The following is a 15564-nucleotide window of genomic DNA, read 5'->3' on the forward strand; positions in this document are numbered from 1 at the left end:
AAAGACCTAACCACCGTAACATCTTCTTTGGCCTCCATGTTGCTTACCAAAGAGTATAATGTAAGTTCTTTGTGCGTACTATTGTTTATTAATCCTATTTCCGGCGCATTTGTGATGTCAGACGGTGAGGCAGCAGAAAAGAGACCGAAAGAAGTACACTTCACTGGCAATGGGATGGTCTTCCTGGGTCTGAAAAACCACCGTCAATGCGCTAATTTTGGTGGGAAAGGGGTAATATGTATCAGTCACTTTAAATTTTGCCCGGGAAAATGTAAATAAAGGCAGCGTGCAGTTAACCGCTTCATCTAATCAGCTGTACATGTGAGTTATACAAACATCCACTGTGCATGGGAAATATATTTATTATTTATTGTCATTGCTTAATTCACCCTTTTTTTTTATCATCACTACATCAAGGGTCAATCCACATGCTCTGTAAATACTGTAAATATTACAACCATCTACCTCTCATACATAACAACCTGAATCACAACCATATTTATCTCTGCACCTTTGCATTCTCTATTGCACCATTGTCTTTAGTGTCTAAGTGTCTGCGTTACCTTGTCTAACCTGTTCTTGTTTTTCGTGTTTAGTATGTCTGTTTAATGTGCCTGTCTGTACATTGAGAGCACAGAAAACCCAGAGTCAAATCCATTGTATGTGCCCACATTCTTGGCCATTTAAGCTGATTCTGATTCATCTGAGACCTGCCCTGATCAATTTTAGACATTAAAAATAACTGTAGAAATAATCAATCTTGTCGCTGGATGGTCTGGTTTACTTTTGTAGGTCATATAGAGTAATCAGAATTAATTTCAGTCTGTTTCAGAACCAGTGAAAAACGCCTCACAGGAGCTCTGAAGCCTGAGTAGTCTTTGTGCGTTTGAAAGCAGTGCAGTGATTGGTCAACAGGAGGTCCACAACCAGCCCAAAAACGAGAGCGCGGCCATGTTGAATTTCCTAGATTCTGAAAGAAGAAGAGAGACAAAAGAGAGTCAACTCGGTGGATTTCTCGAAACAGCGAGTGTTAACTTAACATAAATAAAGTAACAGTATAAGTTTAAGAAACGACAAAACGTTGAAGACTTTGGCTGGATGTCGCAAACCGAAGGTAGCATATTTCTCCGACTACTTTAAGTGTTATCTCGAGCATATTGATTAACAGGGCTGTTAATGTTACTTACTACTGAAGCTAACACTAGCATGCTAACTTAGTCGTCGCGTGAAATTGAGTAAAAGCTTTGAATTAAAATGTGTAAACTGAAAAGTACCAGACAGATTTGCCTTTTTCGCGTCTGTTTTTCGATGAATACTTTGAAATAGGATCCCTTTCAAAACAGGAAAAGTCGTAACGGTTACTTTAGCTTGCTAGCTGGACGATTAAAGCCACGTTGCTATGCATAAAGTTTTAACTCCGCTCATAGCCGTGCGAGTTAACAACTCTCAAGCGTATTTTGTTATCAATCACTGAATTATTGTGAAAGAAAAGACCGGCGGGACAATGCCTTCATGCTTTAGGTTTATTTATATTTTTTATCAACAAGGTTAAAAAGTCAAGTGGCTAACTAGCTAACTTTGAACACAACTTAACCAGACTGTTGATTTTAGCTTCAACTGCTAGCCTCAGGTTAGCTCGTGCCCATAGCATCACAACAAAGACACACTGGCAAAGTAATCGGTATCCGTTGATCGTTTTTTGACTAAATTCGGCCGTTGACTCTGGGACGTTCACACTTTGGCTTACATTAGGGAACAACATTAGATCACTTTTTAAAGTTTTTAACAGTTTGAACATGTATGCTTTATTCTTGCGGTCTAACGTTAGCTGCTGTTGCTGACATTCGGTGGTTTTGCTAGACGTGGCGTTGTTTGTGTTGCAACTTTTAAAGCTCCTGTGAGGAGTTTTTCGCTGGTTATGAAACAGGCTGAAATTAAATCTGATTACTCTATATGACCTACAAAAGCAAACCAGACCATCAGCAACAAGATTGATTATCTTTATATGTTATTTTTAATAACTGAAACCATTGGTGGGGGGTAGGTGTCAGACAAAGCTTTGTTTACATTTTCCAGGGCGAAGGTTTAAAGTGAGTGATGCATAAGACTGTTAAATAAAGTAGGATGAGGTTTTTTGTTAAACCACCACTAAAAGGGGCCATATTTTTTAAAATGGATATTCCCATATATTGCATTTCGCATTTTTGGGTGTTTATTGTTCGAAGTGAAAACTGCATAATTCTATGTTTTTTCCAGAATTACATTAAAAAATAAAAAAGGTAGCCTCTAAATGGGCCATTCAGAACAGCTGCAGGTTTCTACAAACAACCTTGCTTTCTCTGAATCTTCGTTCATCGCCGTTCACCTCAGGCTGACTTCTTGCACTAGCTTGTAGTCAAGTCATTGTCAAGATTTTAACTTACCATTCCGAGACCTCCGGGCGATTCTGGCTCGTACATATAAGGCAGAATAACCAATCCTAGAGAAGCGATGTTTTGTACAACTTTAGAGTGACAGTGCGGGGGAGGGGCTACGCAGTCACTCCAAATACTGACAGCCAATCGATGGCAGCTCTTAAGAGAGCTATTGCTAATGCACACCTCTGACATGCAGCCTATGTTGCTGATCTCCCGGGAATTTTTATTAACTTTGGTTTGGGTTGCTCACTGTTGTGTGGGGTAACTGTTTGTCTCACTTGTTAATGGTCAAAAGAAAGTAATCACGGTTGTTGTTTGTCTGTGTTTATTGCTTGGCAGATAACCTGGATTCTTTGTCGAGTGGCGTTACCCAAAGCACTTTGCAGACTGCCATCTCAAGGTTTGCTGCATAAGTAAAGAAAACTGGAACAAAAAAAGAAAACGGACATTATTAGTAGACTATCCATGCTAAGGAAATTATTGCTGGAGTGACTTCTTTGAACCAGCATTAAACTCCGGAGAAGCCATTTATGGACTTTTGAATTCAAACGTGTAAATTACATGAATAGTCTGAGACCTGACCAAGCACATCATATTTTGCTACTCACCAATTTGAATGTACAAACAAAGCACTTGGACCTAAAAATCCAAGATACTTACTACAAAAAATCTCTCATCACTGCAGCAATGATGAGCAACCTCTGACAAACATCTCTGAAAGAAAAAAAAAAGAGTTTTTGTCTGATATTTGATTTATTTATTCATATGAATGTTAATTTCTCCGTTTTTGGAGAGTTGTCTTGTAAATAGACAGATTTCATAGACAGACTTCTTCTTTTTTTTAAGAAGTCTGAAAGTCAGTGTACACAATACATTCTGTAAAAAGGAAAGAGACGAGAAAAGTCCTATTCTTTCCAGCTTTTAAGTTCGTTTTTTTTACACACTGATGCATTAAGCCAAGCGGCGGATAAGTGTAAATAACACAATACATTTAAAGCGCAGAGGAAAATAAATAGCAAAGGCGTTTAACCAATGGCTACAGCAAGAACAGCAAACCCAGCAACAATGATTGGATTGAACAAACCAGCAAATGGGCAGCTCAGAGGACAGACTAAGCCAGCTGGACAACAGTCAGGAGTCCTTGCATCTGTTCAACAGCCCAATGCCCTCCAGAAAAGGACCAGCATTCCTCAGAGCAGTGGAGGCATCAAGTAAGATATCTGTCCATATATGCTCTAACTTCTTCATTGAAATAAATTTAATTTTGTATTAGTTGATTTCTGTAAGTTTACATATTACACAAGAATCTGAAAAATGTAAATATAAAGGCAAATCTCTTCCAGGAAACAAATCTATTGATGGCTATCTTTGGCTATAAAGATGCCCGTAACCTTTTGTTATTTACAGTAATAGAAGGTCATCTTGCATAAAAGGATCTCTGTAATTTAATCGACATGACAAGAAAAAAAAGAGATAGTATTCCAATTCAGTATAGGCCTACATTAATAATAGTTTGTGTGTTTGGTCTCGGATTAAATAGAATTCAGAACTCATCTGTCAATGTGATATTGGTTATTTATTTGGACTAAAATTGCAAATTCTTGCTATTTACAAAGGTTTGGAGATGACTGGAAGAAGTGCCTGGAGCTTCCTCCAAAAGATACCAGGTTGAGAACTTCGGTAAGGGAATCATTGCCTATGCCAGGCACAGTTATTCAGATTTACTGTTTTATAATGCAGATACATTTCCCACATTGTTCGGAGAACTAAAAATGTTTGTGCTCTGGTCTCCAAGGATGTGACATCAACCAAGGGAAATGAATTTGAAGACTACTGCCTAAAGCGGGAACTTTTAATGGGAATCTTTGAGATGGGATGGGAGAAACCCTCCCCTATCCAGGTACATTCATTTTGAATTTTTCTTTCCTTCTTTGAAGTTGTTGTGAACCATGTTTCTGTCCTTAAATGTACCTATGAGCCATTCTCGCCAAATAGACTAAGTAAGAGACACTCTTGCAGGTTTTAGTGAATGAAGTGAATTACATAGTTCTATGTTTAAAATTTGAGAATGTTTCAAGTGTCACTCATCAAAAATTATGAAGTTTTCCACAAGAAAATTTCCAGAGAAAGGTTTTGGACCTCAAGCCTGCATAGCGTACAATTGAGGATGCTTAAAGGAAGCTGCAAGACGGGCCCAAAATTCTGCTCAGATGTAAGAGTAAGAGGTTAGAGGAAGTAAAGTCAGATCTCTTCAGAGAGATGCCTTATCCCTATAAAATCAACTACTGTTTACAATTTTAGAGGGGGTTAGATGCTTTTCCTGTAGTATTTGCCGTTATATTTAGTCTGTCTCTGCCCTATTTTGAATTCTGAAGGGTTAGGGGAAGGATTGTCAAGACGGTTTGCCTTATTTACATAAAGTGTGCTATGTCTAATTTAATTATGGCCATTGTACTGATTGGACTTGTCTTTCTGCTAAAAGGAGGAAAGCATCCCCATTGCTCTGTCAGGCAGAGATATTCTAGCCCGAGCGAAGAATGGCACAGGAAAAAGTGGAGCCTACCTCATTCCTCTCTTGGAGAGGATAGACCTTAAAAAGGATCACATCCAGGGTGAGTTCTGGCTGCCTCTGCCTCAAACCATTATAGTGTGACAGACATACGTTTACGAATGCCTAAAATTTGAGGGTTGTATTAACTTAATTGATTTTGTAGATTAAATATTATATAATATGCTCTTTAAGCGGAAGCAGCATTTAAAGTAATGCCTAGGTATACAGGTTTGTAATTTGGTCGATCTTCCTGCTAGAATTCATATTTCTTCTAACTGGAGGTTTTGGTCCAAATATATAAAATGAATTTATTTAGTTTTTCACCGTGCTTCCCGTCGACACAACTTCCTCAACTCCTCCCATTCTTGTCTCAATCCAGCCATAGTAATGGTGCCAACAAGAGAGTTGGCTCTGCAGGTGAGCCAGATCAGCATTCAGATCAGCAAGCACCTTGGAGGTGTTAAGGTCATGGCTACCACAGGTGGCACGAACCTGAGGGATGACATCATGCGCCTGGATGAGACTGGTACTTAATGCACAGCTGATATTTGAAATAACGTATCTGTTTTGTGACTCTAAAGTCTTGACTAGTTTTATTGTTTATATACATGTTGAACATTTTTTTTTGAAAGCTTATGCTAGTTTTTTATTCTTTAATTAGCGCTTTTACAGTTCTGTTCAAAACTTTGCTGCATGACAAGTACTTCTGTTGTCAGTTTATAAATATACTTTGTGCAGCTCTTCTAAATTGACTTTTTTTGTACCTTCTTATCTCTCAAAAGTGCATGTAGTGATCGCTACACCAGGCAGAATACTGGACCTGTTGAAGAAGGGTGTGGCAAAAATGGATAAAGCGTCAATGATGGTGATGGATGAGGTGGGTTAATTAAATGTATTCAATTTCTGAAATAACTTTCCTATATTGTTGACTACGTTAAGAAACAAGCTTTCTTATTTTCTTTTCTTCAGGCAGACAAGCTGCTGTCCCAGGACTTTGTGGTCTTGATTGAAGATATTATCAGCTTTTTGCCAAAGGATCGTCAGATCCTGCTTTACTCTGCCACTTTCCCGATCAGTGTACAGACATTCATGGTGAGAACTCTTAACAGCGATTTGGAAGATGAAGGGAAAAACAAAAAAAACATTGGTTGACTTTGTAATATTCTGTGACTGTCTTGTTCAGAGCAAGCACCTGCAGAAGCCTTATGAGATCAACCTGATGGAGGAACTGACGCTGAAGGGCATCACTCAGTACTACGCCTACGTGACTGAGAGACAGAAGGTCCACTGTCTCAACACGCTCTTTTCCAGGGTAAGTGTCCAACGCCTGCCAAGTCGCTAGTAAGAGCTTAAAAAAGTGGTTCCATTTTAGTGAGTAACTTTGTACAAAGCTCATTCATTTTATTTAATAAAATGTTCAGTAATTAAAAAGTCACTACATTATCATACACATCAGTACCTCATTAAACAATTAGCATCTCATACATACTGTCTAGTTCTGAAATGGAAAATAAACTTTAGTGAAATGGTTTCTTACATTTTTTGGTATGTGATTAGTCGTCTGTGAAATGTGCTTTTGTGTTCCAAGTGACTTGCTCTCATATCAGGATGTTTACAAATTATAGAATACAAATTTGAGTTAGAAAAGAAGAGCCATCGCTACAGTGATTATGCATGTAGCTAATGTAACCCAGAGCATATGGAGGTTAATCCTTTCTTCATCGATAATTGGGAATCTGTGTTTCTGTTACAGCTTCAGATCAATCAGTCAATCATCTTCTGTAACTCAACACAAAGGGTTGAGCTTCTGGCCAAGAAAATCACCCAACTGGGCTATTCCTGCTTCTACATTCATGCAAAGATGATGCAGGAATACAGGAACCGTGTGTTCCACGACTTCAGGAACGGTTTGTGCAGAAACCTGGTGTGCACAGGTAGGTGAAGAGTTCTCTATTTTACAATATAAAGTGAAAGTGGATAATAATCATCAGGTTCATAAATCTACTTTTTTTTCCCCCCCTGTAGATCTTTTCACTCGGGGAATTGACATCCAGGCAGTCAATGTCGTCATCAATTTTGACTTCCCGAAAAGTGCAGAGACCTACCTGCACCGCATTGGCAGATCAGGTGAAGAAATAAACTTAAAAAACATTCTCACACTGGCAAAATCTGGTGTCAATTTTCTGACACTAACAATATTTATTTGTTTACTTTGTCTTTCTCAGGGCGTTTTGGTCACCTGGGTCTGGCCATCAATCTGATAACTTCAGAGGACCGTTACAACCTCAAGAACATTGAGGATCAACTGGTTACTGAGATCAAGCCCATCCCAGGCAGCATCGATAAGAGCCTGTATGTGGCAGAGTTTCACTCTGTGGACCCGGATGATGATGGTGGAGACAAAAACAGGGAATTGGGAGCCGCCTGAATGAATGGTCAGTTCTTGGAATTGCTCAAAAACAGCCAAGACAAAAAATCAAGTGTTTTTAAAGTCCCACACTAACAGGTTTTTTTTTCTGATCACTGATCAGGTGCTTTAGATTAGCCTGTACCTTTTAACCACTGTTTAAAACTTCACTTTTCAGCTGTGTTTTTCAGTTCTCATTCAGTTGATATAAAAAGGTGTAAAGCTTGCTTTATACTGCTATATCAGGAATTGACTAATGCCCTTACACACATTTGTTTTTATATTCACTTTTAATAAATGCATTGAAAGAACATAATTAGTTGAACAGGTAAGTATTTGCATAAAATAGAAGAGAAACTATGGATTTCTACATTCTGAAATGGCGTATTGAATAGTGCCAGATTTATCCATAACGCTAGGAACAACTGAGCACTTGAAGGAGAGCAAATACTAGCAACCTTGCTAATGGATAACATCCTCTTACATGAAGAAGATTAACTGAAGTTTTACAGGATTTAAAGGTGAGGGGTTGTCCTCATCAGGCTGCGCTACTTCACTCGATAGATTTGGACAGAGCTGATCAGCTCACACAGCCAGCTGTCTACACTTGTCTGATAAAGCAGTGCCACATTCACATGGTTGTGAGCGGATATTCTAACTTGGCTTCTGTTTGTTTTTCAGGAGGAACACAGCGCCTGACGTTCACACCATCTTGTCTGTGCATGAAGCAAGATCCCAAGAAAATTTCTGTTATCCACTTTTCCGCAAAAGATGATGATTTTTGGATTGGTTTCATTTCCTGTTTAAGTTTACATCCATCTTCTACTTCTGTTTAGTAAACTGGTACTTTCCACACTGAAAACTGCCACTTCAATCAGTTAAACTTTCTACCACACCGCCAGATATGGAAGAAATCGTCACTGTACATGTAATCTGGGCTATTGCCCAAGTCTGTTCTCAAACTGAGCCACTTGCGACAAAGAATGATATTCATCTTTTTTTTCTGTACTTTGCTGTAAGAATGAAAATGTGAAACCAAAGAGACCTAGAGAGAGTCCACCTCGCATCCTTGCTGTACATTTGAAATACATATGGCAAAAGCTACTTGCTGCTGACATGCCTTTTTTTAATCGATGCTTTAAAAGAAATCAAAACTTTTTTTATAAAGAACTCGGTGACCACTTAATTACCCCCCTCCCCCCCGAATAGCCCGACTCCCTCCTGGTATGAATTCAACAATGTGTTCGAAACATTCCTAAGAGGGACTGGCTCATGTTGACATGATAGCCTCATGCGTTCGGTGCATATTGGTCAGCTGCTCATTCTTGCTGCAAGTTTAGTGCTTGACCTCATCTCAATGGTGCTCTGTTACTATTGCAATCTGCTGACTGGAGGATGTGTGAAGTGGCTTGGTAAGGCCCGATCAAACAGCTCGTTTTGCAGGCTGTAAAATGCAAGGCACACCGCACTGCCTTTTTTGTTGAAGCCCACAGTTAAAAAAAAAAAAGCTGTAGACGTCAAGATCAAGCCACATCACACACAATCATACTTACCAGCTGTAGTCATGGGGGTCACATTTCTTCCCTGTTCTGACGTTTGGTCTGACCATGTCCTGCTGTAATGCATTGAGCGGATCATTTAGATATTACGATAACAAACATGTACCTGATAATGTGGCCCGTAACTGTTTTTCCAGCTTTAGCTACCATTACTGTTTGACCACCAATGCATTTTCAGAGATTTTGGGATGCAGTGGTAAATACGGCGTTCTGTACATGCATCCCCCCATAGTTTAACCAAATCAACATCCTTCAAAAGGGAACCAAAGGTAAAAGACACAGAACTGCAGAAGAATATAGCTAGCATCAGGAACAAGCTTGACCACTACTGAAGGATTTTTAAAACAGGGCTGCAATGAAGCTCCTGTAGAGAGCACCCGATTATGTGTAGCTGATAATGAGCTTTTTTTTTTTTTTTTATTGCTTCGAAGCCGTAGCACAAGGCAGTGTTTTCTCAGGCCTCTTCAGGATGATGGGGACCATTAACATTATGTTGAAAGTGGCCAACTTGTCCAGTCATCTCGGTGTTTCTGGTTCTCTTCTTACCTTCCAAAGTGCCTTAATCCAATCTCTACTTTCCCCTTTTCAAACTTTATATTGTAGGTAAAAAAGCATCAGAACATTTCCTTTTTAGTTGATCATTTTTTTTAAAGCAGAATCCCATCTGAAAGGATTTGATGTTCAGTTCAGTGCATGTGACATGCATTTTAAGCATGCCAGAACTGCTCTTGTCTGGATTTATTGCAGCCTTGTACTACTTGACTTCAGTACAATATCACAGAAGATGTACGTCTCAAATCTAAACAATAACGCTGTGAAATTTCCTGCCATTGTTTTTTGTCATTGATTCTTTGGCTGACCAATATATTTCCGGCAAGAGCCAACAGGGGGGGGACCACTGTGTGTACCCTGTTTTGTTTTAAAGCATCTGAGGTAGCAATTAGACCCTATTTTTTTTCATGCCTGACTGAGAATTTTTAAAGGATGGATTTTGGTTCCCCAATGATTTGTCCTCAGTGCAGGCAACACTTGAATACAGACATGTTGTGTGATAGAAAAATATTGAGCCTTATCTGGCATTTTCTCCCATTGCTGCATACAGGAGAAATAAATACCTTCATGATTTGATTATCAGATTCTTTGTTAAGTAAAAAGACAGACAAGCAAGAACTTTGTCAAGTGTGTCAGTGCCAGCGCCTCAAAAAAAAAAATTAAAAAAGTCCAACTGACTAAATGTTTGTGTTTTTTAATCTGTGTGCATTGAGTGAGTTCATTTTTAAAAATTGTGTTTCACTTTCCTGCGTTTCTCACAAAGCAGTGTACAAGTAATCTAAGAAGTTTGCCCTTGGTTGACATTTTTTGGAGCGTTTTTCTGCATCATTTTTATTTATCTAATTGAACAATAATTATTTAAAACATTGCCTGCCTTAATCCATTAATCAAGCAGGGTTTTGTTCTCCATAAAATATAGAAATTAATGTTATAATTAATTTGTCACAAAGTGTATGCCTGGGCTTTATTTTAAAACTGTCAAAAAAGTTTTATCTGAATATACGTTAACTTGTCATAAATATGGCACTATATGTTTATAATTTCATTAATATCATATGCTACGGCCTCAAATAGGTGTACCCTTGGAATGTCATTCAGCAAGAGATTCATTGAAATGACTGTTAAGCGAATGAGCCCCGACATACGTCATCGAGAGTGGGCTGTACGAGTTGCAAATTCAGCCAATTATGTTTGAGATGCGATGTAAATTGGCCAATCCATGGACGAGTCACCGGAAATAGGCGGGCACATGTCAACTACGGTCACGGACGTTGTCGTGAACTTTACCGGTGTTGAACTACCCCTGGACCAAACCGTCAGCGTAAGTACATAAATCATTCAATTGCATACACACTTTTATTATAGGGCCATAGTACATACTGTCAATTCGCTAATAACCGTATTCCGAATTACTGTGATCTGCAATTGAAGACGAACAGATCTCGTGGTAGACTCCACATGGCTACCTAGCCACCTAGCTTACCAACCAACCAACCCTGCTAGCTAGCATTAGCCTTCACAGGTTAAATACTGCTAGCGACTAGTTTTGCCGGCTCCTGGCTCATCTTCAAATGCGGCCTTTGTATCAAACCAAAGGTTCAACATGTCCTGTGGTTACCATGTTATATTGTTATCTCTGATATATCTCGAGAGTCTGACCTAACTGGGCCTTAGCTACAACCACCCTGCAGTTCTGTTACTGCCAGGACAGTAAGACAGACCACTCACTGTAGCAAGTTGTGGGTAGCTGGATGCATGCAACTGAGCTAATGTGAGTTACTAAGTGTATACACTGTTTGAAGAGTGGGTAATTGTTCAATAGCCAATATTGTAATTTGTTTATATGATACCTAGCAAGTCATTCAAACTAATGTGTGTTAAATGACCCCTCCAGTTCGACCCACCTGTTCAGGGATTATCTAAACAGTCAGTAGCCTGCAACCGTCAGATTAAATTACATTGATATAATTAATGAACCTGATGAATAATTAATCCACCATCCGTCTCTTTCCTAGTCTGTAACAGTCTCAGAGTATGGGCAGTGTGTTGGCTGCCTCCTCCCCCAGTCCTGCCCCAGCTGCGGCTGGAGGTAGTCAAGGGGTCCCGGGGTTGGTGTCTGTCCCTCCAGGGTTCACTATGCCCGCCGTGTCTTCCGTCCCTCCAACATCTGGATCTGGGCAGTCGACAGATGCAGAATCCTCACTCCCAAACCCAGGCACATATGAGGAGTGCCACCGCAAATGTAAAGGTTAGACAATCTGTTATAATACTTAATGCACATCTCACAGAATTAATATCGGGTCTTGCATGAACTATTTCTTCAACTTTTGAGTAATAATCAATTCAATTTCTTTTATAGAGGTCTTTCCTCTGCAGATGGAAGGGGTACGGTTAGTGGTCAACAAGGGCCTGAGCAACCACTTCCAGGTCAGCCATACTGTCACCCTTAGCACCCTGGGTGAATCCGGTTATCGATTTGGTTCCACCTATGTCGGCAGTAAACAGACTGGACCAGCAGAGGTAATAATCCTTTTCCTAGCACGTCACCAAATGATGTTGATACATAGGGTAGTAATTATCCTTAGTCCAGAACAAGTCAGAATGTGTTTATATATTACTTTAGTTGTTTCTTCGCTACATTAATAGAAAAAAAACAACTAAATTCATGTATTCATTTAAAACTATATTTTCCAAGCTTTGCTATTAGTTTTATAGAAAATATATTTGCCTTTTTTAAATTGAATATGTTGTAAATTTGTATCAAAAGAGGAAAGTAGAAAGATACAAAATGTATTAATATGACAAATATATGTGGAAGCACACTGCAGGAACATGCATGTAAAGGAGCGTGCAAGGTTTCAGAGGTAATCTACATAACCTGAGAGCTGACCAACCGGTGTTTTGTTTACATGTAGTCCTTCCCAGTCATGGTTGGTGATATGGACAACACTGGCAGTCTGAATGCCCAGATCATCCACCAGCTCACCTCTGCTGTGCGCTCCAAAATAGCCCTCCAGGTATGTACAGTTGCCTAGGAAACATCCTTTATAAAGTTGTCTTAATGTATTTGTCCCTTAAAAAATACTATATCAATCCAGTCTCAGAATTGTATTCTACTTTCCTTCTGTTGCAGACTCAGCAGCACAAGTTTGTGAATTGGCAGTGTGACCTGGAGTATCGTGGTGAAGATTTCACGTCCGCTGTGACGCTAGGCAATCCAGACGTACTTGTTGGATCTGGTATGATTATTTTTACAGAGTTTCCATGTTTCGATCAAATTCTTTGGCCGCATCCCCATCTCAATCTGAGTCCCTTTTTTATAGAATTTCTTAAATGTCCTTAAATGTTGCTTAAATTGAGATCAAATCAGGATACCTCTGTTTAAAATAATAAGTTTAACAATATTGAAATTGATAGTGACAGTGTTTGACACAATACTTGGGCCTTTTATACAGCTGTGACAAATGTAGCAATCACTATCAGGGAGGAAGGAAGAAAAAAGTGCAAAGTGCTAGAATGAATAAGAGGGGAAGAAAGTCATACTACAAATATGGATGAGAACTGTTAATGTATATATACTTTTCCTCAGGCATTTTGGTGGCCCACTATCTCCAGTCGATTACACCAGGACTGGCTCTGGGTGGTGAGCTTGTGTACCACAGGAGACCAGGAGAAGAGGGAACTGTCACCTCCCTCTTGGGCAGGTACTCAGGTAAAATCCACTCTCAAAATCCTGCGTATTTAATCGTGCACTGCAAGATGCTTCAATTAACTTTGTTAACTTTTAAAATGTAATATTTAGCCACCAACTTCTGTAATCACATTCTGTAGAGTGACCATTGTTTAGATAACATGGTGTCATGGTGCATCTTATTGCTTTACGTCTGTGTGATAGATGTTAAATATCTTTTTTTTTTTTTCTCCTCAGGTGATAACTACGTCGCTACACTGACTCTAGGAGGAGCAGGTGCTCATGCTACATACTATCACAAAGCTAATGATCAGGTACAAACCAAACATTACATGTCTCTGTCATGCTTCCACTGGATTTATACAGCATTTTGGGTCAAATTCTGACTTAAAAGCATATCACATGTCACATTCAAACTGGTTTTGGTTGCTGTAATTTTTCCTCCTGTCAGCACTGGCTGTCACGTTACTTACTCAGACTACTGAAGCCCCACAATATCAATCACTCAAGTGCATAATTACCATGCTGCACAGCCCCAGTACACTTAACAATTAAATAGAATTTATAGGAGAAAACATAGAGGGGGAAAAAAGCTTTTAGCTTTTGGTCATCTGTGGAATACATTTGTAGACCTGTGAATCTCATCTCTGTTCTCTACATGGACAAGAGACAGAAAATGAAGTAACCAAAGAAAAAGTTAATTGTACATGTTGGAATTTACTATTTTATTAAAAAACACTTTTTCAAATGTGAACCTCCCCTTTAACTTTTTTCTTCTGATACAGCTGCAGATAGGAGTTGAGTTTGAAGCCAGCACAAGGATGCAAGAAACCACAGCGTCCTTCGGTTACCAGCTGGACGTCCCCAAAGCTAACCTGCTCTTCAAAGGTAAACAAATGCAGTATAGATACACCCATAGCCACACAGGGGAAATTACCAGTAGTTTGAAAATACAGTATACAAAATAAATACAGAACTTGTTCTTGTTTTTTTGTCTTTCTTTCTGCAGGCACTGTTGACAGTAACTGGGTTGTCGGGGCAACCCTCGAAAAGAAACTGCTGCCGCTGCCTCTCACACTGGCCTTAGGGGCTTTCCTCAACCACCGCAAAAACAAGTTCCAGTGTGGCTTCGGTGTCACCATCGGCTAGAGGTGCTGGGGGGGCTGCCTGGAGTGAGCTCGCAGGCCACAGCTTGGACCGGCACAGAGACACACAGGAACCTGGACTAAGTTTTAGAAATTGGATTCAGAGACTCTCTTTCAACTGTGATTTCTGGGGCAGACAGAGAGACAAAGACAAATACCAAGGAGCCAGGACTGGCCAAGCCATGCCTACATTCTGTAGCACAAATGTCTTTCCTTTATGGTGTATTTCATATACCCAGAGGCTAGAGAGGTGTATGTCAGAGGGCATCAGTGATGCATGAGAACATGTGACGTGAAAATCAAAGTAAGTGGTTAGAAATAATATATGGTGATCATGTATGATGGGTTGAAATAAATGTCATTACTTTTTCTAAAACTGGGTGTTGTAATGTTTTCCATTCCAGGATTAACGGTAATTAAAGGATTAACATCATCACAGATGAAGGCAGTGTGCGACTTCAACCTGAGCTGATCAAAGGCTGACACAATGGATTCTTTAACGTGTATTTAAAAATGTATCTCAGAGTTGAAAAGAGAAATATTACTTAATTTAATTCAACTGACACTCGAGGATGTTCTGGTCGTGTATGTTAAACCTTGGCAGAGCTGCGATTAAGTTCTCGGGTGCGTGGATTATGATTAGCATCTTTTAGGGGACTGAAATTATGTTAACTTAAAATCTCTTTCTAGACAAAGACAGGACATTCATAAGAAGATGGGGAAAAAAGCATACTGGATAATGCATTGATAAGTAAAAATAGTACATTATGATTATTAATAACCACATATTAAGAAACTTGGGTTAAAAAAGGCTTTCCATACTGCATTAGAATTTATACTTAAGTGTCCATAAATATAATCTTAATCACCCCATTTCTCCCCCGCTTATTAGAATAAAATAAAGCTGTGTTTTTTTTTACTGCAACTATTACTTTATCAAATTATAAATATTTCTTTCAGCAAAAAAACGACAAACGGCGTCTCAAGCTTCCGACGTGAGTCTTTATGCTTCTCTTTGTGATACATGATCATAAACCGAGTATTGGAGTTTGAACTGTTTTTCATCATCATCATCAAGACACTGGAGGATTTTAAAAAGGGCTGCAGGTAATGCAAAACAATCTTGTTCTTTAATTTGTATTTATGTGAAAATTTAAAATTGTGCACCTTTTTTTTTTTTTTTTTTACAAAGAAAAGAAATAGCTGTGTTGAAAGGGAATTGTTGTCCAAGGGGAAATGTTT

At 39.1% G+C, this 15564-nt stretch overlaps 2 protein-coding genes across 2 annotated transcripts; both read left to right on the plus strand.

The window, feature by feature from the left end:
- The first annotated feature begins 959 nt into the window (after positions 1-959).
- Positions 960-10154, plus strand: ddx61 (DEAD (Asp-Glu-Ala-Asp) box helicase 61). The gene is made up of 13 exons (XM_069656516.1): positions 960-1114; positions 2757-3628; positions 4034-4097; positions 4213-4317; positions 4900-5029; positions 5348-5494; positions 5751-5845; positions 5938-6060; positions 6152-6280; positions 6722-6902; positions 6994-7095; positions 7194-7403; positions 8057-10154. The coding sequence occupies exons 2-12, from the start codon at positions 3450-3452 to the stop codon at positions 7394-7396; spliced, it is 1458 nt and encodes a 485-aa protein (XP_069512617.1). The 5' UTR covers positions 960-1114; positions 2757-3449; the 3' UTR covers positions 7397-7403; positions 8057-10154.
- Positions 10155-10739: 585 nt separating this feature from the next.
- tomm40 (translocase of outer mitochondrial membrane 40 homolog (yeast)) lies at positions 10740-14692 on the plus strand. Its single transcript, XM_069656305.1, has 9 exons — positions 10740-10807; positions 11502-11734; positions 11846-12006; positions 12402-12503; positions 12620-12725; positions 13076-13198; positions 13415-13491; positions 13963-14065; positions 14187-14692. The coding sequence occupies exons 2-9, from the start codon at positions 11521-11523 to the stop codon at positions 14324-14326; spliced, it is 1026 nt and encodes a 341-aa protein (XP_069512406.1). The 5' UTR covers positions 10740-10807; positions 11502-11520; the 3' UTR covers positions 14327-14692.
- Positions 14693-15564: the final 872 nt, after the last annotated feature.

The sequence above is a fragment of the Semicossyphus pulcher genome, unplaced genomic scaffold, assembly GCF_022749685.1.
Source record: "Semicossyphus pulcher isolate SPU_LCO1_2020_fin unplaced genomic scaffold, fSemPul1.0.p SCAF_9, whole genome shotgun sequence".
Lineage (NCBI taxonomy): Eukaryota > Metazoa > Chordata > Actinopteri > Labriformes > Labridae > Semicossyphus > Semicossyphus pulcher.